The sequence below is a fragment of the Mirounga angustirostris genome, unplaced genomic scaffold (assembly GCF_029215605.1).
Source record: "Mirounga angustirostris isolate CCGP_5_RB_7025 unplaced genomic scaffold, mMirAng1.0.hap1 SCAF_9, whole genome shotgun sequence".
Lineage (NCBI taxonomy): Eukaryota > Metazoa > Chordata > Mammalia > Carnivora > Phocidae > Mirounga > Mirounga angustirostris.
The window spans coordinates 110,524,670-110,547,352 of record NW_026991717.1 but is presented as its reverse complement, the minus strand read 5'-3'; the positions used below and the strand labels follow the sequence as shown (position 1 = coordinate 110,547,352).

The 22,683-nt window shown below is 33.9% G+C and overlaps 1 protein-coding gene across 14 annotated transcripts in view; it reads right to left on the bottom strand.

Moving 5' to 3' along the window:
• GPHN (gephyrin) overlaps positions 1-22,683 on the bottom strand; it is a 624,049-nt gene that overhangs the window by 494,610 nt on the left and 106,756 nt on the right. For all 14 annotated transcript variants that reach the window (XM_064571194.1, XM_064571187.1, XM_064571189.1 and 11 more), the window contains exon 2: positions 532-610. Coding sequence is in view for 13 of the 14 variants with exons in the window: in XM_064571187.1 (XP_064427257.1) it covers positions 532-610 (79 nt within the window). In the remaining variant the exon portion in view is untranslated. The remainder of the gene's footprint in view (positions 1-531; positions 611-22,683) is intronic.

Genomic DNA, 22,683 nt, shown 5'->3' with positions numbered 1-22,683 from the left:
AGAACATTAAAAATTGAAACCTATAAAACACTTCAAAAATTTTTCCTTCAATGGCTTTCTAACATAAAATATTAAATATATTCTAAATATTCAAGTATATTATAAATATTTTATATTCATAATTGTACTTATAAGTATTACAAATTATCCAAAAAAAAAAAGTTTAAAATTGATGCGAGCAAATTTAATTGCACCTTTCCCAGCAAATGAATTACTCATCATCTTCCCTACCCAGTATCTACTGCCACATTGGCAAGATATCATCAACCATTAATAAAGACTCTTTGAAAGTTGATCATTAATCATAATGCTATCTCTTCTTCTAATATCTCTTATATTTCTAAAAAGAAACTATTCTATACCTTCACTTCTATTGAAACTGTTGGATGTCCTTCACTATATGCAACACAAATTGTTAGAAAAGAAAAACTTACTCAACATTAAATTAGTTCTCATTTACAACTCTTTTGAAAAAGTCACACTAACTATAAAATTTTAAATTATGCTTAGTACTGAAAACCAAATACTCACAAAGAAGGATCTTGTACGAGATCTTTGAGATTTATCCCACTGCGATCTTCTGCAAGATTCCTGAAGCAACTATCACTCACTAAACAGGAAAGGGGGAGAGAAAAAGAAAATTAATTTTTGCTTCCATTTTATTTCAATTACTACTGACAAAATGGAATTTTTAATTGGCTGGCTCTATGGATAGGATTTTTTCAAAGATCAACGGTAATCAATTTCTGGGCCTAATAGATTTAGCAACAAATATTAATATTCAATAACAAGCCAATAATCTAAACATACAAACTTTATATAAATCCAACATATAAAAGACTAAACACATGGGTTTAAATTTTGTTCTTACTTTTATAAGACTATGTTACCAGCACATAGTGGCAAGTCACTGCTTCAACAACTAGAAAAAAAAAGATTAGCTGTCCCCTCAAATCATATTTTTAAAGATATAAGACAGCAATGTGAGCTAATAAGAATAAACTAGGAGAAAAGCTAAGCCTCCTATTGTTTTCATTTCCAGAAGAATTTGCCACTTACGAGCTAAGAGCCAGAAAGAGGGACACTACTAGAGAAAAGAAAAACCAGCATAGTTCTTGATGGTTCACAGGCTGGCATGACAGAATGAAATCCTATGGAACCCTAAGAAATCCTATGAAAACCATTTTCTGCTGGAAGATTTGCTGAGGGTTGGACAGCACAAGAGGATTTGGAACGAGGAGGAAAAAATGGGCCAGAGGGCAAATAATGTTTTCTATAGTGCTATGGTGATTAGGAGTCAAAGTCACACTACAGTAAGTGGAGCCTACCACTTTCAGTGTAGAATTTCAGCAGATCTCCCCTAAGAAAAACATTTGCTCTCAACCAAAAGCAAGGGGGGCAGGAGGGGTTAGTAAAAGGGGGCAGAACTCAAGAGATATAGTAAAACTTCTCACAATTCCACAACACATAAGAACAAAGTCACATCAGAATATCTGCAACACAAGTTTTACCCATAAAGACATTTAAGACGAGAGGTAGACTAAGTATATCTGAAGTTTTCACTCTACCCAGCTCAGTTTGAAGCTGAGTTAAAGTGATTGGCACTTAACACTTAATAGCATTTATATCAATTTCTTTGATCCTATAATAAACAATACTGGTATATAACAAAAATTACAAAGTATGCAAAAGGACCCAAAATGTGACCAATAACCAAGAGAAAAAATTATATATTTTATATATATGTATATTATGTACACACACATACACAGATAGCTAGATAGCTATATAGCTAGCTAGCTAGCTAGCTAGCTAGATAGATAGATAGATAGCTAGATAGGTAGATAGATACTGACCCACAGATGATACAGAATCAGAGGACAAGGACTTTAAGAAAACTTAAACTTTCAAAAAAATTTATTTAACATAAGTTGAAGATACAGAAAAATGTTCACAGTGGATGAAAGAAGGAAAATTTCAGCAAAGAATTAAAATCTATAAAAAAGAATTAAACAGTAATTTTAGAATTGAGAAACACAGTATCTGAAATTAGGAAATCAGTGGATGAGTTTTATAGCTGACTCAACACAGAAAAACAGGACTTGTGAACTTAAAGTGATCAGCAAAAAATATCCAAACTGAAGGAAAGAGGAAAAACACATACGTGAAAAGAACAGAGCAAAAGAAACATGGGAATCAAACAGCTCAATATAACTGTAGTTGAGGAGAGAGAGAATGGGGCAAAAGCAGTATTTTCAAACAGCTGAGATTATTCCAAAACTGATTCAATACACTAATTCACTGACTCAACCAACCCACACTGGAAAAAGTAAAATAAAATGACATGAGCAGCCAAACTGTTGAAAATAAAAGATAAGAAAATCTTAAAAATAACCAGGAAGAGAAAAAGGACACCTCATCTTCAAAGGAAAAACAGTAAAACTTATAGCTGAGTATTTAACATAAACTATGGAATCCAGAAGACAATGGAAAGCTTTGATTAATATGCTGAGGGAAAACTGGAAATCTAAAAGTCTAGATCTTGATAAAATATCCATCCAAAATTAAAGGCAAAATAAAACTTTACTTATATAGTATTTTTGTATTTATTAGCATAAATATTAAATGATGGATTATTTTCTATTTCAATTCAACAATTTTATTCTATGTATCTTAAAGAGTCATTTCTAACCTACATATGGAGGAAGAAGACTATGACATTCACCTTATTCCTTTCAAAGATCCATTACCTAATATTTTATTTGGATTTTATATTCCCTTTCTTTATAGAGTCCCTCAAAATTATAAATCTGAATGTCTCTCTGAAATAAATGAAAATACATATAAACAATGATGCTACAAAAACATCTGAAATTGAAAAAAGTTTGGATTCTTTCTTATTAATTCCCAAAAGATATTTCCCACTTTTAATTTTTTTGCAATGAGTGTAATAATTTTGATTAATACATAATTTTCATCCCATATTTAGCAGACACTCAAATCAACCTGTTGATTTAAGACAAATTTCCTGCTTTTCATAATTTTAATATAAATGCTCATTTACACCACTTCCTGAGTAGGGTCAAAAGGAAAAAAACAAAATGTTGGCACACTTTAAGGAAAGTTGGTTTCCTGCTGAACTAAAATTGAAGCTATAATATATCATAAAATTTGTTCTCAAGTTTCTTGCCCAATTTGGCAAATATGAGAGCTTAGTTATAAACCTCAGGAGCCTGAAAGTTTTGCAGGCTTAATTAAAATGGAATAAACCTTTGCTCCTTTAAAGGCTTGCTAGTCAGCTGTGAAATGAGTTTTGCTAAAGAAGGCACTTTTCTAAAATTCATGTTCCATCTAAAGTTTAAGTTAAAAACAAAGCAAGAAATCAAAAACAGACACAACAGAAATTCTAAAATTTTAGCTGCCTAACAATATATATTATAGTTAAAGCTTTTTTTCCACCAACACAATAAATTTTCTTATTGTATTATAAATAAGAATATGGCATTTTTTGAGAAGCAAGTGAATATAATAATTTTTGTATGTAAAAACATTAAAATCAATCAGTTTGGGTCACCATATTTTACTGTTTTTTACCCCCCCCAGTATATGATGACTACAGGAACTACTATGCTCTTCACTGCACTGACTAATAAAAAGTCATCAACACGTCATCACAAAAATCAGATAAAATGGGAAAAATTACAATAGAAATAGTCAAACTTTTTATGGTATTAACATGAAAATTATAAACTTTACTTCAGCCTGTTTTATACTGATATAATAATTAACTTGAAGGACACAGAGAAAAATTAGAAATATTAGTAAACTGAACTCTTTACCAGAGTTCCTATCCAATCATATGCATTTTTTCCTTAAATGTTCATTGTTTGGATCTATAATCAAGATAATAATTGAAATTCATTATATATTAAGCATTTCATATTTATTATCTCACTTAATCTTCTTTATCATCCAATGATAAGCCTATCTGTGTCACCATTTTACAAATGAAGATTCTAAAGCATGGGAAGATTAAGCATCTTGCTATGGATCATATAGCTAATAAATAGCAATACTGGGAAAATCTAGATGCTATAACTCGAGAGGTTGTACTCTTAATCACTATACTATATGGACCATAGTTCTCAACAATCACTCATATATTCTGAATTCTCTTAGATTTCCATAACTTCAAAACACATAAAAGTTATACAATTAAAATTCATTACAAGACAGTAAATTCCAACTCAAAGCAGTATTAAAGAATTACAGTTTTTAAAGTGGAATGAAACATTATGGATCTTCTAGTTAAGTGGTTAGTTAACTGTGCTTCATTTTTCATGGATTCTATGAAGGTGTCTCAGAGTAATGACATTCCTTTTCCCCTTTCAGCTAAAGAGCTCTGTTTTTATTTGCTTATGTATTAAGTTGTTTAAAATTATATTTGCAAAAATTTTACTAAAAAATTTTTTTTACAGATTTTATTTATTTCTTTGACAGAGACAGAGAGAGAGAGCACAGATAGGCAGGGTGGCAGGCAGAGGGCGAGGGAGAGGGAGAAGCAGGCTCTCCGCTGAGCAGGAAGCCTGACGTGGGGCTCGATCCCAGGACCCTGGGATAATGACCCTAGTCAAAGGCAGACGCTTAACCCACTAAGCCACCCAGGTGCCCCTTAAAAAATTTTTATAGAAGCTGGAACACACATACATACACAGACCTCAAAACAGTATTAATTCCACTCATTATTTTATAGATGAGAATCACATTTTGCCTACGGTCAGCAAAAGTCAGCAAACGCAGTATATACTTAGAAATATTTGTAAAACGGATCCATAACAGGGTTCTTAGCTAATCATAAACACCTTTTTTGGTATATATTCATCTTTTTCTCTGGTATACAATCAAAGTAATAGCTGACATTCATTATGTGCTAAGCACTTTATGTTCATTTTCCCACTTACAAGCATTATGTATAATCAATATGATCTTTGATAAAATCTTTATACTGTATATTCTAAGTCCTACTATTATGGATTATTCAACCTGATTATTAGCAACTATACTATGAAAGACCTAGCCATCTCTGTATTTTAGGATGACATTTATATTCTATCTTGTTCGGGTCAGGAAGGATTTTCCTGTAACAAAAGAATTGCTATCCTCAAAAATTCATGTTTAAAATATACTATGGTAGGAATTCAGTATTTAACTTATTGTATTATCCATGTTTATGAACACGAAAATAAGGCACCATTTGAAAATTGCCAGGATAACAGTAAAAACAGATCCAATTGAAAACTCATTTATTCGGTAGTTTCAAAATACCCAGTGAAATAAAATCCCAAAGAAATGGTCCTGTGAAAACAATTGATAATTAAAATGAAATGTAACTTTATACAATCTAGAGATTCCAATTAATTTATTCAAAGTTAGACCAAATAAAGTAATAGTTTACAATCACAGAAAAAGATAAAAATACTGATGTGTGTTTCAAAAAATACATATTTGAGTATCAAAACTTTAAGACCTAGTTGTTAGAAACATTATATATTTTTCTTAAAAGTGTCCCCATCTATGATCAGTGTGAAAGTTAAATGTTTAACGGAAAAATGTCAATATGCCATGATTTTAAAATATCACCCAAAAAATTGAGCATGTTGTTTTATTCTAAACATATATAATTTAATTAATAGCTAACATAAGAAAAATTAGACTGATTCCATAATTCTTAGTCACACTTTTCAACATAAATCTCTATATTTTCTTTTTTGTTATTTAGATAAAATTCACATAACACAAAATTCAGCATCTTATTATTTTTTTAAATTTTTTATATTTATCGAAATTAACCATTTTATAGTGCACAGTTCAGTAACATTTAGTACATTCACAATGTTGTGAGATCACTACCTTTATTTCCAAGACATTTTTATCATTCCAAGAGAAAACCTGCTACCCATTAAGCAGCAAGTCACCATTCCTCCCTTCCCCTAAGCCCTGGCAACCACCAATCTGCTTTCTATCTCTGTGGATTACTTAATCTGGATATTTCATACAAATGCAAACATACAATACGTAATTTTTTGTGTCTGAATTCTTTCACTTAGCATAATATTTTCAAGATTCATCCATGTTGTAGCATATATCAGTACTTCATTCCTTGTATGGCTGAATAATATTCCATTGTACATAGGTCTGACTTTTGTCTACCCATTCATCCTTTGTTGGCCATTTGGGCTGTTTCCACCTTTTGACTATTGTGAATAGTGCTGAACGAGCATGTGTGTACAAGTATTTGTTTGAGTACCTGTTTTCAATTCCTTGGGGCATATACGAAGAAACAGAATTGCTGGATCATATGGAAATTCCATGTTTAGATTTTTTGAGGAACTAAAAAATTGTTTTCCAAAGCAGTTATACGATTTAACATATCACCAGCAATGTAAGAAGGCTCCATTTCCCAACATCCACAGTCATTGTTTTTTTAACTTAGTCGTAACAGTGGGGTGTGAAGTATCATCTCATTGTGGTTTTGATTACATTTTCCTAATGACAAATGGTGTTGAGCATCTTTCCATATGCTGTTGGCCATTTGTATATCTTCTTTGGAGAAATTTCTATTCAATTCCTTTGCACACTTTTTAATTGGGTTGTTGACGTTCCTGTTGTTGAGTTGTAAGACATATTTACATAATCTGGATACTAGACCTTATCAGACATATGATTTGCACATATTTTATCCCATTCTGTGAGTTGTTGTTGTGTCCTCTTGATAGTATCCTTCAATGTACAAAAGTTTTTAATTTTGATAAATTTTAATTTGTCTATTCTTTCTTTTGGTGTCACATCTAAGAAACCATTACCAAATCCAAGGTCATGAGAAATTTCCCCTACGGATTCTGGTATGAATTTTAAAGTTTTAACTCCTTAGGTCTTTTATTCATTTTGAGCTAATACAGACATTAGCATGTGAGGTTAAAAGGCTGACTTCATTCTTTTACATGTGTTTATTAAGTTGTTAAAGCACCATTTGTTGAAGAGGCAGTTTTTTCCCCACTGAATGATCTTGGCACTCTTCTGAAAAATCAATTACCTATACACATATGGGCTTATTTCTAGACTCAATTCTATTCCATATATAGAATAAATATATGTTTGCTCTTATGCGACTATCACACTGTTTTGATTACTGTAGCTTTGTAGCAGGTTATTAAATGGGGAACTGTGAGTCCCCCAACTTTTTCTCTTTCAAGGTAGTTTTGGCTACTCACCATTCCTTGCAATTCTATATGAATATTAGGATTCTGGTCCATATTTTACACCAAATTTTGGTCCCCATTTTAAGCAGATTCACTTTATTGTATTTTTTTAAAGGCTTTATTTATTTGTCAGAAAGAGAGAGCAGCAGGCAGAGGGAGAAGCAGGCTCCCCATGTGAGCAAGAAGCCCAATGTGGGACTCGATCCCAGGACCCTGGGATCATGACCTGAGCCAAAGGCACATGCTTAACTGACTGGGCCACCCAGGCATCCCTAACCAGATTTATTTTAAAACACATTTTAGGATAACCAATTATCTATCCTCAGATACTACTTTATATTTTCCTCCACGCCTAATTCCTACAATTTTCTACCTACTAAAAGAAACTATTACTGAACAAACTGAATGAGGTAAATGAACAACAAATGAAGGTAAACAGTAGTGTTTGAAATTTGATAATTTTCTTAACATATTCAACCCAAATTACAAGCCAAAACAATGCATTTTTGCAAAATGTATTATTTTCACACTATCACTTCATATGATCAACGTTGCTTTAATTTTAAGTAATTTTAAGTAATTTCAAGCTGTTTTACGAACTTCGTATGAGTCAAAAAGTAAAACATACCCATTCTGACAAAAATTAAAACAAGAAGCAAAATCTCCTTTCCCAATACATTTACAACAGATATATGTTCTGAGTTCAAGCTACAGTTTTAAAATCATTTTTTGAATCTGATGCAAGTGCAAAGAAAATTTTGTATTTCAAAATCCATCTAACTCTGCAACTGAGAAGCTTCCACCTTATCTTTAATTGGAAGTGATTATTCTGCAATGTAATAGCATGCTAAAAAGAAAAAACAATCCTAACAGAATTCTAAAAACACATTCTAAATAATTAATATGCTCAATTAAAATCATACATTCATGAATTCATTCAGTATTACCAATAACTACCTGTGTGAAGAGACATTTGCAAAGATAAAATACTCATGCAAATCAACATGAACAGATGAGCATTTGCAATACATATTAATGACAGGAAATAGTACCTATAAACTCTAATTACCCCCCATTCCTCTATTCAAATTGGTAAATATGTATGATAATATTGCACTCAGTTATTATTTTTATATATGGATGTCATAAATTTAAAAATTGTGGAAATCTGTTGTCTTTTTTTTTTATAGCAGTATATACATAATATCCTCAATTTTGCCTCTTGGCCTGCAAAACCTAGAATATTTACTATCTGGCCTTTTATAGAAAAAGTTTAGTGATCCCTGCTTTAAGAATTACCATGCAAGTGGATGTTATAATTCCTGGAATGTGCATTTGTGTAACATATGCCCATGACTTTGCATAGAAGGTGCTGACTTATGCTTTTCTCTATTCCCTCATTTCTCTGGCCAAAGCCCATTTCAAAACTCAAATTATTGAGAAAACTTCGACAAAGCAGGAAAGAATATCCAATGGACAAAATAGTCTCTTCATTAAACGGTGTGGGAAAACTGGTCAGGTACATGTAAAAGGAAGAAAGTGGACTCTTTTCTTCCACCATACACAAAACTCAAAATGGATTAAAGACCTAAATGTAAGACCTGAAACCATAAAAATCCTAGAAGAAAGCACAGGGAGTAAGGTTTCTAACACTGGCCATAGGAACATTTTCCTAGATATTCCTGAGGCATGGGAAATAAAAGCAATAATAAACTACTGGGAATACATCAAAATAAAAAGCTCCTGCACAGAGAAGGAAATAATCAACAAAATTAAAATTCAACCTACTGAATGGGAGAGAATATTTTCAAATGAGACATCTAATAAGGGTTAGTATCCAAAATACAGAAAGAACTTATCAAACTCAACACCCACAATAGAAATAATGCAATTTCAAAATGAGCAGAAGATATGACAGATATTTCTTCAAAGAAGACATCCAGATGGCCAACAGACACATGAAAAGATGGTCAACATCACTCATCATCAGGGAAATGCAAATCAAAATTACAATGAGATGTCACCGCATTCCTGACACAATGGCTAAAATCAAAAACAAAAGAAACAACAAGTGTTGAGGATGTGGGGAAAAAAAAAAAAGGAACCCTTTTGCACTGTTGGTGAGAGTGCAAACTGGTACACCACTGTCGAAATCAGTATGGGGGTTCCTCAAAAAGTTGAAAATAGAACTACCCTATGATCCAGTAATCACGCTACTAGGTATTTACCCCAAAAATACAAAAACACTAATTCAAGGTTATACCTGCACCCCTATGTTTATAGCAGCATTATTTACAATACCCAAATTATGGAAGCAACCCAAGTGTCCATCAATAGATGAATGGATAAAGTAGATATGGGATACAAAGACACACACACATATACACACACGTACACACACACAGGAATATAATTCATCAATGAAAAATTGAAATCTTGCCATTTGCAACAAAATGGATGGAGTCAGAGAAAGACAAATACATTATTTCATTTATATGTTTAAGGAACAAAACAAATGAGCAAAGGCAAAAAGAGAGAGACAAATCAAGAAACAGACTGTTACAGAAAATAAGCTGATGGTTACCAGAGGGGAGGTGGATGGGGGATGGGTGAAATAGATGATGGGGATTGAGAGTGCATCTATGATGAGCACTGGTTGATGTATGGAATTGCTGAATCATTATATTATACACCTGAAACTAATATAACACTGTATGTTAACTATATTTAAATAAAAATAAAAAAGAAGTACCAACCTGGAAAGAGACTGAGATGTTATTAGGATTTATTATAAGCCAATTAAAAAACCCAGGAAAATGGAACCAGACAAATATCTTTTAGATTAATATCATTCTTATCATTCATTTCAGTTGTCTTTTCTATTTCTCATTTCTTCATAGGATTTTAAGTACCATTTTCTTCATTCATTGCTTGCTTCCAGGATATTTTTATGAAGCCTCTAAATATTCAGGAATTTCCAAAGAACAAGTTAAGAATTCCATATCAACTTCATCACGTACAGATAGAATACTACACAGAGATATAGAAGACAGATCATGAATTACTTCCTTCTTATCTTTCAACAAAGATAAACAGAGAAAGACTTTCAAACATGAAATAAGAAAACATTCACATGCTTTACTGAAACTGTTAAATTAGTATTTTAAATATGCAATTATAAAAATATTCATTTAAGAATTAATCACTTATTTTAGGATAATCACTAGCCTTTTCAAAAATTTGAAAAACTTGTAAAAACCTCAGAGTTCTTTATTTAGTGAATTTCAATTTTTATCATCTCCTTATCTGTCTTTTACTCACATAGTGTGGTTAAGAACAGACTCTGAGGTTAGATAAAGTGGATTTGATGTTAGTGCATCCATTTAATGTGTATCTTCAGCAAGGTAGTTAACCTCTCCCCTTTCCTTGAACATTTCATGTTTAAAATGAAGCTAATAATAGCACTTCTCTCAGAACTGTTGCATTAAATAAGTCAATACCCCTAAAGTAATTAGAATATTGTCTGACACAATATAAATGGATGCAGCTATTATTTCTATTACTATGATGAAACCAAAAGTGAAATATTTTTGATGGTTGGTGGCACAGTTAAAGGTTTATCTAATTATCAAAGCAATCAAAAAAGATATCAATGTAGGCAGAGAACAAAATTAGTCTTAGAAAGCATCATGAATATCTAAAAAATATACCACATCACTGAATTACACTGTAATTTAGATAGACAAATTTAAGAAGGATGGTACCCGCATTATACAAATTTATTTTCTTAAGAAACTTAATATGCACTTATAATTACTTCTTCCCAAACTCAGAAATTTAACCCAAGGTTTACTGGGAATTTTACAGAACTAAACACAAATCTAAGTGATTAAATACAGAAATCCAAATTTCAACAAAGTAACAGGCAACTTTAAAGATAAACTCTAATAAATATACAGGAAGTAAAAAAAAACTGATTAATTAAAAGAACCAATTTAAAATCCAGTAGAATTAGGCCATTGCTTATGAATAAAACTCAGCTGGTTATCATTGACTGTGCATGTATATACTTATGTCCTTGCTTGGCACAGGTACAAGGCTCATATAAAAGTACAAGTAATTAGTACCATTAAATGATAAAAATGAAAGAGGAAATAAACCACGTTTATTATATACATAGGAAAAGAAGGAAAAAAGTCAAAAGACTACTTCCTCTAATATAAACATAGGGTTTGGAAGTAGTGTGTGTATCTTTACTTTTATAAAAAGGAAAACTCCCGGGGCGCCTGGGTGGCTCAGTTGGTTAAGCGACTGCCTTTGGCTCAGGTCATGATCCTGAAGTCCCAGGATCGAGTCCCGCATCGGGCTCCCTGCTCAGCAGGGAGTCTGCTTCTCCCTCTGACCCTCCCCCTCTCATGCTCTCTATCTCATTCTCTCTCTCAAATAAATAAAATCTTTAAAAAAAAAAAAAAAAAGGAAAACTCCCTTAATGCTTTCTTCCATTCACAACTCCACGAACAATAGTAAGAATTATTATCTGACTTCTAAAACTATACATTAGTTTTGCCTGTGTCTGAACGTTACAAAAATCATACCATAGGAATTCTTTTTATATCTGGTGTTTTTTGCTGAACATTATGCTTATGAGATTAACCTATGTTTTTCAATTGTTGTTCACTCTCATTGTAGTATACTATTGCAATGGTATAAAAATACAATGATTTGACTTCCTTACCCATTTGAATGCCTTTTATTTCTCTGACTGCTGAGGTTAGGATTTCTAGTACTATATTGAACAACAGTGGTGAGCGTGCACATCCCTGTCATGTTCCTGACATTAAAGGAAAAGCTCTCAGTTTTTCCTGGGTGACAATGATATTTGCCATGCCCTTTTCATATATGGCTTTTATGATTTTGAGGTACGTTCCCTCTATCCCTACACTGTGGACAGTTTTAATCAAGAAAGGATGCTTTATTTTGGTAAGTGATTTTTCTGCATCTACTGAAAAGATCATATGGTTCTTGTCCTTTCTTTTATTAATGTGATGTATCACACCAATTGATTTGCAGATGTTGATCCAACTTTGGTCTGTAATTCTCCATTTTGGTGGGGTCTTCGTCTGGTTTTGGGATCAAGATAATGCTGTCCTCATATAGAATGTGTTTAGAATTTTTCCTTCCATTTTGATTTTTTAAAACAGCTTCAGAAAAATAGGTATTAATTCTTCTTTAAATGGTCGGTAGAATTCGGTTGGGAGCCCATCTACTCCTGGATGCTTGTTTGTTGGGAGATTTTTGATTACTGCTGCTTCAATTTCCTTGCTGGTTATGGGTCTGTTCAGGTTTTTTATTTCTTCCTGTTTCAGTTTCTGTATTTTATGTTTCTACGAATGCATCCATTTCTTTTAGATTGCCTAATTTGTTGGCAATTATTTGCTTATAATACGTTCTTATAATTGTTTGTATTTCTTCAGTGTTGGTTGTGATATCTCCTCTTTCATTCATGATTTTATTTGTGGGGGTCGTTTCTCTTTTCTTTTTGACAAGTCTGGCCAGAGGTTTATCGATCTTTCTGAGAAAACAGCTCCTAGTTTCGTTGATCTGTTCTACTGCTCTATTGGTTTCTATTTAATTGGTTTTTTTACTCTAATCTTTATTCTCTTCTGCTGGATTTAGGCTTTATTTCCTGTTCTTTCTCTAGCTCCTTTAGGTGTAAGGTAGGTTGGGTATTTGAGACTATTCTTGTTTCTTGAGAAAAAACTTGTATTGCTACATATTTCCCTCTTAGGACCACCTTTGCTGCATCACAAAGATTTTGAACAGTTATGTTTACATTTTCATTTGTTTCCATTAATTCTTTCAATTCTTCTTTAATTTCCTGGCTGACCCATTCATTCTTTAGTAGGATGTTCTTTAACCTCCATGTATTTGTGTTCCTTCCAAATTTTCTCTTGTGATTGAGTTCAAGTTTTATTTATTTTTAATTTAATTTTATTATGTTATGTTAGTCACCATACAGTACATCATTAGTTTTTGATGTAGTGTTCCATGATTCATTGTTTTCATATAACACCCAGTGCTCCATGCAGTACCTGCCCTCCATTATACCCATCACTGGGCTAACCTAGCCCCCTCCCAACCCCGTCCCTTCTAAAACCCTCAGTTTGTTTCTCGGAGTCCATACTCTCTCATGGTTCATCTCCCCCTCCAATTCCCCCCTTCATTTTTCCCTTCCTTCTCCTAATGTCCTCCATGTTATTCCTTATGTTCCACAAATAAGTGAAACCATATAATTGACTTTCTCTGCTTGACTTATTTCACTTAGCATAATCTCCTCCAGTCCAATCCCTGTTGATGTAAAAGTTGGGTATTCATCCTTTCTGATGACTGAGTAATATTCCATTGTATATATGGACCACATCTTCTTTATCCATTCATCTGTTGAAGGGCATCTCGGCTCTTTCCACAGTTTGGCTATTGCAGACATTGCTGCTATGAACATTGGGGTGCATATGGCCTTTCCTTTCACTACATCTGTGTCTTTGGGGTAAATACCCAGTAGTGCAATTGCTGGATCATAGGGTAGCTCTATTTTTAATTTTTTGAGGAAACTCTCCACACTGTTTTCCAAAGTGGCTGTACCAACATGCATTCCCACCGACAGTGTAAGAGAGTTCCCCTTTCTCCACAACCTCTCCAACATTTGTTGTTTCTTGCCTTGTCAATTTTTGCCATTCTAACTGGTGTAAGGTGGTCTCTCAATGTGGTTTTGATTTGAATTTCCCTGATGGCTAATGACGATGAATATTTTTTCATGTGTCTGTTAGCCATTTGTTATGTCTTCTTTGGAGAAGTGACTGTTCATGTCTTCTGCCCATTTTATGACTTGATTATTTGTTTTCTGGGTGGTGAGTTTGAGAAGTTCTTTATACATCTTGGATATCAGCCCTTTGTCTGTAGTGTCATTTGCAAATATCTTCTCCCATTCTGTGGGTTGCTCTTTGTTTTGTTGACTGTTTCTTTGCTGTGCAGAAGCTTTTTATCTTGAGGAAGTCCCAAAAGTTCATTTTCTTCTGTTTCACTTGCCTTTGGAGATGTATCTTGAAAGAAGTTGCTGAGGTCAAGTTTTAAAGCACTGTGGTCTGAAAAAAATGCAGGCAATGATCCCAATCTTTTGGTACCAACTGAGACCTGATTTGTGACTCAGTATGTGATTCATTCTGGAGAATGTTCCATGTGAACTCAAGAAGAATGTGTATTCTGTGCTTTAGAATGGAATGCTCTGAATACATCTGTGAAGTTCATCTGTTCCAGTGTGTCATTCGAAGCCCTTGCTTTCCTTGTTGATCTTCTGCTTAGATGATCTGTCCATTGCAGTGAGGGGGGGTGTTAAAGTCCCCTACTATTATTGTATTATAATCCATGGGTTTCTTTAATTTTGTTATTAATTGGTTTACATAATTGGTTGCTCTCAAGTTAGTGGCATAAATACAGTTGTTAAATATTGTTGGACAGATCTTTTAATTATGATATAGTGTCCTCCTTCATCTCTTATTAGTCTTTGGTTTAAAATCTAGTTTGTCTGATATAAGGATTGCTACCCTAGCATTCTTTTGATGGTCATTAGCATGATAAATGGTTCCCCACTCTCTCACTTTCAATCTGGAGGTCTCTTTGGGTCTAAAATGAGAAGTCAAACTCTCACTGTTTGCAGATGACATGATACTCTACATGGAAAACCCAAAAGACTCCACCCCAAAATTGCTAAAACTCATACGGAAATTCAGCAGTGTGGCAGGATATAAAATCAATGCACAGAAGTCTGTTGCATTTCTATACACCAACGAGATACAAGAAATTAAGGAATGAATCCCATTTACAATTACACCCAAAACCATAAGATACCTAGGAATAAACCTAACCAAAGAGGTAAGGGATCTGTATTCTGAAAACTATAGAACACTCATGAAAGAAATTGAGGAAGACACAAAGAAATGGAAAAACATTCCATGCTCATGGATTGAAAGAACAAATATTGTTAAAGTGTCTGTGTTACCCACAGCAATCTACACATTCAGTGTAATCCCTATCAAAATACCATCAACATTGTTGTAGGAACAAATAATCCTAAAATTTGTATGGAAACAGATAAAACCCTGAATAGCCAAAGGAATGTTGAAAAAGAAAACCAAAGCTGGTGGCATCACAATTACAGACTTCAACTCGATTGCAAAGCTGTAATCATTACAACATTATGGTCCTGGCACAAAAACAGACCCATAGCAATAGAATAGAGAACCCAAAATGGACCCTCAACTCTAATGGTCAACTAACTAATCTTTGACAAAGTAGGAAAGAATATCCAATGGAAAAAAGACAGTCTCTTCAACAAATGGTGTTGGAAAATTGGACAGCCACATACAGAAGAATGAAACTGGACCACTTTCTTACATCATGTACAAAAATAAATTCAAAATGGATGAAAAATCTAACTGGGACAGGAATCCATCAAAATCCTAGAGGAGAACACAGGCAGTAATCTCTTTGACCATGGCTGCAGCAACTTCTTGCTAGACATGTCTCCATAGGCAAGGAAAACAAAGCAAAAATGAACTATTGGGGCTTCATCAATATAAAAAAGCTTTTCCATAGCAAAGGAAACAGTCAACAAAACCAAAAGACAATGTACAGAATGGAAGAAGATATTTGTAAATGACATAACAGATAAAGGGCTCATATCCAAAATCTATAAAGAACTTATCAAACTCAACACCCAAAAAACAGAATCCAGTTAAGAAATGGGCAGAAGACATGAACAGACATTTCTCCAAAGAAGACATACAAATGGCCAACAGGAAAAAATGCACAACATCACTTGGCATCAGGGAAATACAAATTAAAACAACAATGAGATACCACATCACACCAGTTAGACTGGCTAAAATTAACAAGTTAGGAAACGACAGATGTTGGCTGGTTGCAGACAAAGGGGAACCCTCTTACACTGCTGGTGGGAACGCAAGCTGGAGAGCCACTCTGGAAAACAGTTTTAAAGTCTACTTTGTCTGACATTAGTATGGCTTATCTCTTTCTATCCTTTTATGTCAACCTCCCTTGCTCTTCATATTTAAGATGTGGTTCTTAAATGCAGCATAAAACTGTGTTTGGTTTGGTTTTACACAGTCTGACAAGGTTAGTGTTCAATTGTAATGTTAGTCTATTTATATTTGATGTAATTGCCAATATGATTAGGACAAAACAGAGGTAGAATGTGCTTTACCACAGATACAACTGAAAAATGGAATATGCTCCTGAGGTAAACTAAGTTGCAGAATGGTGATGTCTACATTTTACTCTATTTTTCTGTTGTTATAAGCAAAGAATGCTAATTTGCTTCCTGCTACTCCATTCCACTCAGAAGCAAAGTCTCAACACTTAGCTTTTTACATCATCAAACATTACCTGAAAGCCTATATTAAATACAAAATGTCGCACAAAGTCAAACTTAGTCACTGAATAATCTTTGCCCTAAACACAGGTTTTAGCAGCACTGCTGACATTTTACAGTATAATATTAAGAGAGTGATACACTTTAAAAATTCTAAAGGACAAAAAAAATTTCTAAAGTAACTAAGTTTATATTAATTTTAATGTGACCTAGGCAAACACTGTAGATGCCTTCTAAAACAATTTCTTATCCAAAAAAGATTATCACACATATTAACTAGGACTAAGCAAAATAATAAGATCCATTCCACCTAGGCATTTTATCTTATCACTAATACATTATTCCAATCCATGTTATCCCTAATACCTCATTAAAACCCTATATTTAATCTTTTCTTCTAAAAGGCCATTACTTAACTGCCAAGAGACTCTGAGTTACCCTTCTAGAGACAAATATATGAAATTGCCCCAATGGTAAACAGTGGTTTTAGGTAAAATCCAATCTTTTGATGTCATATGAAGCTTTTTATAATGTGCTCTCATTCTTCTTTTATAACATCATCTTGAGAAAATATATTTCTATATATAAACTAAAATAATAAGTTGATATGTATATAAGTATATATAGAGAGAGAATATATATTTCCAGTTATTCTTTTGCCTTTCCCTTCCATTTCCAAATTTCAATATATTCAAGGTCTACCTTAAACTTCAGTATGCCAGAAAAAATATTCATCACCTTTTATCAAGTAGGCCAAATAAGCAATGTAATTTTAAAAATATTTTAAGTCCTTTCATGAATAATTTACAGAAATAAAAATAAAGGGATAGTGATATTTTATTAGAATTTGGAATTTTATAATCTCCAATATCCTCCTCTAGCTGCAACCAATTTCTCATCAACTCTCATATAGGACTTGAAATATTACTGTTTGGTAAATATTAATTCCAGATGTCAAATACATTCCAAATTCGATCTGACTGACTATTTCTGGTTCTTCTTACACTTGCATTGTCAAAAGGCAACACTTGAAGAATTATTTAAAAACTTAGATTGTTCATAGTTTTGTTGGAAGAGAAAATGATCATTCTAGCTAGGCTGAGAGCCAGCCCTATTGACCAGCAAGCCTATAACAGCTACAGCTGAGCCTCTTGCTAACACTGTGGGGAGCAAACCCAGTCTCAGTGGCTCATTTCAGGTAGCCAGTCTCAGTACTGGCCCAGCAAGCCTGAAGCTGCAGGTGGGCTAGTAAGCCAGTAGCATGAGGTACAGACCCAGTTATAGCAGTTCATTGTAGACAACCAGGCTGAGAACCAGGACACCACCAGCATGCCCATAGGGCAACCTGGGTGGCTCAGATGGTTTATCATCTACCTTCGGCTCAGGTCATGATCCTGGGGTCCTGGGCTCAAGCCCCACATTGGGCTCCTGGCTCAGCAGGGAGCCTGCTTCTCCCTCTCCCTCTGCCTCTCCCCCTCCCTCTGCCTCTCCCCCTGCTCATGCTCTCTCTCTCTCTCTCTGTATCTCTGTGTCTCAAATGAATAAATAAAATCTTAAAAAAAAAAAGTTAAAAAAAAAAAAAGCTGCCACTGGGCCTCACAGACAGCCACATAGAAAGGAAACCCTGCCCACCGGTGTGTCTATAGCAGTTGCAGGTCAGCCACAAGAGGAGTGCACATAAAGGCCACAGAGGAGGGGCGCCTGGGTGGCTCAGTCATTAAGCGTCTGCCTTCGGCTCGGGTCGTGATCCCAAGGTCCTGGGATTGAGCCCCGCATCGGGCTCCCTGCTCTGCGGGAAGCCTGCTTCTTCCTCTCCACTCCCCCTGCTTGTGCTCCTGCTCTTGCTGTGTCTCTCTCTGTCAAATAAATAAATAAAATCTTTAAAAAAAAAAAAAGGCCACAGAGGAGACACCCCAGGATCACCTGCTTCTGAGGATCAGGGGGTACTGTGTAAACAAAACCCTTTCTACACAAGGCCACTACTTTCAAGACCAGAAGACATATACCTGACCGATCTAATACACAGAAACAAACAGAGATTTAGACAAAAGGAGGAGAAAGAGAAATATGTCCCAAATAAAACAGTAAGACCAAAATCACAGAAGAGTTAAATAAAATGAAGATAAGCATTAAGCCTGATAAAGAATTCAAAATGATGGTGATAAATATACTCACTGAACTTGAGGGAAGAATAGATGAAGTTTGGTGAGAACTTCAACAAAGAGAAATTATAAAAAATAACAATGCAGAGCTGAAGAATGCAGGAACTAAAAAGAAAAATATACCATAGGGAATCAATAGCAGATTACAGGATGTAGCAGAACAGATCAACAATCTGGAAGACAGGATAATGAAAACCACCACCCAAGTTGAAAAGCAAAAAGAAAAAGAATTTTTAAATAAAGAGAATAGGTTAAGGGACCTCCAGGACAACATCAAGCATACTTAACTTCACATTATAGGGGTCTCAGAAGAAGAGAGACAAAAGTGGGTAGAAAATTTACTTGAAGATATAATCATTGAAAACTTCCCTAATCTGAGGAAAAAAACAAACATCCAGGTCTCAGAAGCAGAGTCCCAAACAAGATGAACCCAAAGAGGTCTACACCAAGACACTTAATAATTAAAATATCAAAAATGAAAGATAAAGAGACAATCTTAAAAGTAGCAGGAGAGAAGTAGACAGTTATATACAAGAGAAACCCCAGAAGGCTATCAGGTGATTTTTTAGCAGATACTCTGTAGGGCAGAAGAGAATGGCATGATATATTCAAAGTACTGAAAAGAAAAAAACCTGCAGACAAGAATACTCTACACAGCAAGATTATCATTCAGAATTGAAGGAAGGAATAAGAGTTTCCGAGACAAATAAAAGTTAAAGGAGTTCATCAACATTAAACCAGCCTTTGAAGTAATGTTCTAATGTTATATAGAAATGTCATTAAGGGGAAAGAAAAAAACAAAACTAGAAGTAAAAAAATTATGAAAGGAAAAAATTTTACTGGTAAAAATAAACATATAGTAAAGGCAGATTAATCACTTATAAAGCTAGTAAGGAGGTTAAATCACAAGAGTAAAAAATCAATTATACATATAAAAATTAGTCAAGAAATATACAAAAGATATAACATCATATATAAAATGTAGAGGAGGAAGTAAAATGCAATGCTTTTATAATGTGTTCAAACTTTTGAGACCATTAACTCAATACAGACTGTTAAAGACATACATAAATATCCAGATGGAACTGCTGAATCAGATGATAGTTCTAATTTTTTGAGCAGCTGTCATATTCTTTCCATATTGGCTCAATCAATTTACGTTCCCATCAAGAATACACAGAAGTTCCCTTTTCTGCATCTTCTTGTTATCTCATCTTTCTGATACTAGCCATTCCGACTGCTATAGGGTAGTATCTCACTGTGGTTTTGATTTGCATTTTCCAGATGATAAGTGATGTTGAGCATTTTTTGTGTGTTTGTTGGCCATCTGTATGTCTTCTTTGGAAAAATGTCTATTCAGACCTATGCCCATTTTTTAGTCAAATTTTTTGGTTTTTTGGTGTTGAATTTTAGGACTTCTTCATATATTTTAGATATTAACCCTTACTAGATATATCATTTGCAAATATCTTCTCCCATTCACCAGGTTGCCTTTTTTGTTTTATTGATGGTTTCCTTTACTGTACAAAAGGTTTTTGGTATGATATAGTCCCAATGGTTTATTTTTGCTTTTGTTTTCCTGGCCTACAGAGACACATCCAATGTCCAAGAGACTACTCCCCATGTTTTCTTTTAGGATTTTTATTGTCTCAGGTCTTACATACATTTAGATCTTTACTCTATTTTGAGTTCATTTTGTATACAGTGTAAGAAAGTGGTCCAGTTTCATTTTTTTGCACATAGCTGCCCAGTTTTCCCAGCACCATTTATTGGAAAGACTGTCTTTTCCCCATTGTATATTCTTTCCTCCTTTGTCATAGATTAATTAACCATATAAGTGTGGGTATATTTCTGGGCTCTCAATTCTATTCCATTGATCTGTGTATCTATTTTTGTGTCAGTACCATACTGGTTTGATTACTATAGCTTTGAAGTATAGTTTGAAATCTGGGATTGTGGTATCTCCAGCTTTGTTTTTCCTTCTCAAGATTGCTATAGCTATTCAGAATCTTTTGTGGTTTCCTATAAATTTGAGTATTATTTGTTCTAGTTCTGTGAAAAACACTATTGTATTTTGATAGAGATTGCACTGAATCTGTAAATGCTTTGGAGAGTATGGACATTTTCACAATATTAATTCTTCCAATCCATGAGCATGGCATATCTTTCCATGTATTTGTGTTGTGTCTTTGGTTTCTTTCATCAATGTCCTATAGCTTTTACAGCATAGGTCTTTTACCTCTTTGGTTAATTTTTTTAGGTACTTTATTCTTTTTAATGCCAACTGTAAATGGAATGTTTTCTTAATTTACCTTTCTGCTATTTTGTTATTACTGTATGGAAATGCAACAGGTTTCTGTATACGGATTACTGAATTCCTATATTAATTTAATCGTTTTTTGGTAGAGTCTTTAGCGTTTTCTGTATATAGTCCTCTGCAGACAGTGACCATTTTATTTCTTCCTTACCAATTTGGACGCTTTTTATTTATTTTTCTTGTTTGATTCCTAGGCTAGAAATTCCAGAACTGTGTTGATAGTGGTAAGAGTGTCTTGTCTTGTTCCTGATCTTAGATAAAATCCTCACAGCTCTTCACCATTGAGTATGATGTTAGCTGTGGGTCTGTCATATGTGGCCTTCATTATGTTGTTATATATTCACTCTAAACCCGCTTTGTTGAGAGTTTTTAATCATGAATGGATGTTAAATTTTGTCAAATGCTTTTTCTGCATCTATTGAGGTGAGTATATGGTTTTTAACCTTCTTGTTAATGTGATGTATCACTTTGATTAGCATATATTGAACCCCCTTTGCATCCCTGAAATAAATCCCACTGATTGTGGTGAATGTGGTGTTCTTTGTTTTTTTTGTTCTTAATATTCTTCTGTTTCACACATTGCTTATGTTTCCTCCAAGGTCATTTTTGTTTGCTGCTTTATCTTGCTTGGTTCTTTAATTCATTGTCTATTTATATTAAGATTCTGGCCCTTACAGGATAGGATGTCATCTGACTTAGCAGGTTATACATGGCCATGCTCTAATGTTATTCCATTGCATTTAGGATAAAGTGTAAAATCCTTGCCATTATGTAACTCAGATTTTAAAATTTTAAATTATTATCTTTTTGCCTTAATATAGCAAACAGGAAACATTAATAGATTTGGTGAATTAAGTCTTTTTCTCTTTTTTTTAAAAGATTTTATTTATTTATTTGACAGAGAGACACAGTGAGAGAGGGAACACAAGCAGGGGGAGTGAGGGAGGGAGAAGCAGGCTTCCCGCCAAGCAGGGAGCCCGATGCGGGGCTCAATCCCAGGACCCTGGGATCATGACCCGAGCCGAAGGCAGACGCCCAATGACTGAGCCACCCAGGCACCCCTTAAGTCTTTTTCTTAAGATAATCAGATTACAATTTTATCTCATCTGGAAATATAATTGTAGGGTAAAAATGAGCTAAAATAGAACTAAATTACATTTGTTATATTAAATCCAACCCCTATTAAAGATTTTCTCATCCTGCTTCAAGTTTAAGGAAGTTGAATTAGTTTCTTTATGTTATAAGACAGTATTACAGGTAATGGGAAAGTTTTAATTCAACAAACACTTGAAGGAATATCATGTTTAAGGCATTTTCCTAAGTTCTAGAAATATAGTATAGCTGGTGAATCAAATATATATATTTATAATATAATGCAATGGGTAGAATAATGGAAGCATGTATAAAATAAAACATGAGAACACTGATTAAGTGTGGAGTTAATATTGCTTATGGCTGAGAAAATCATAGGAAGTTAGTGGCCTTAACCCTTAGTAT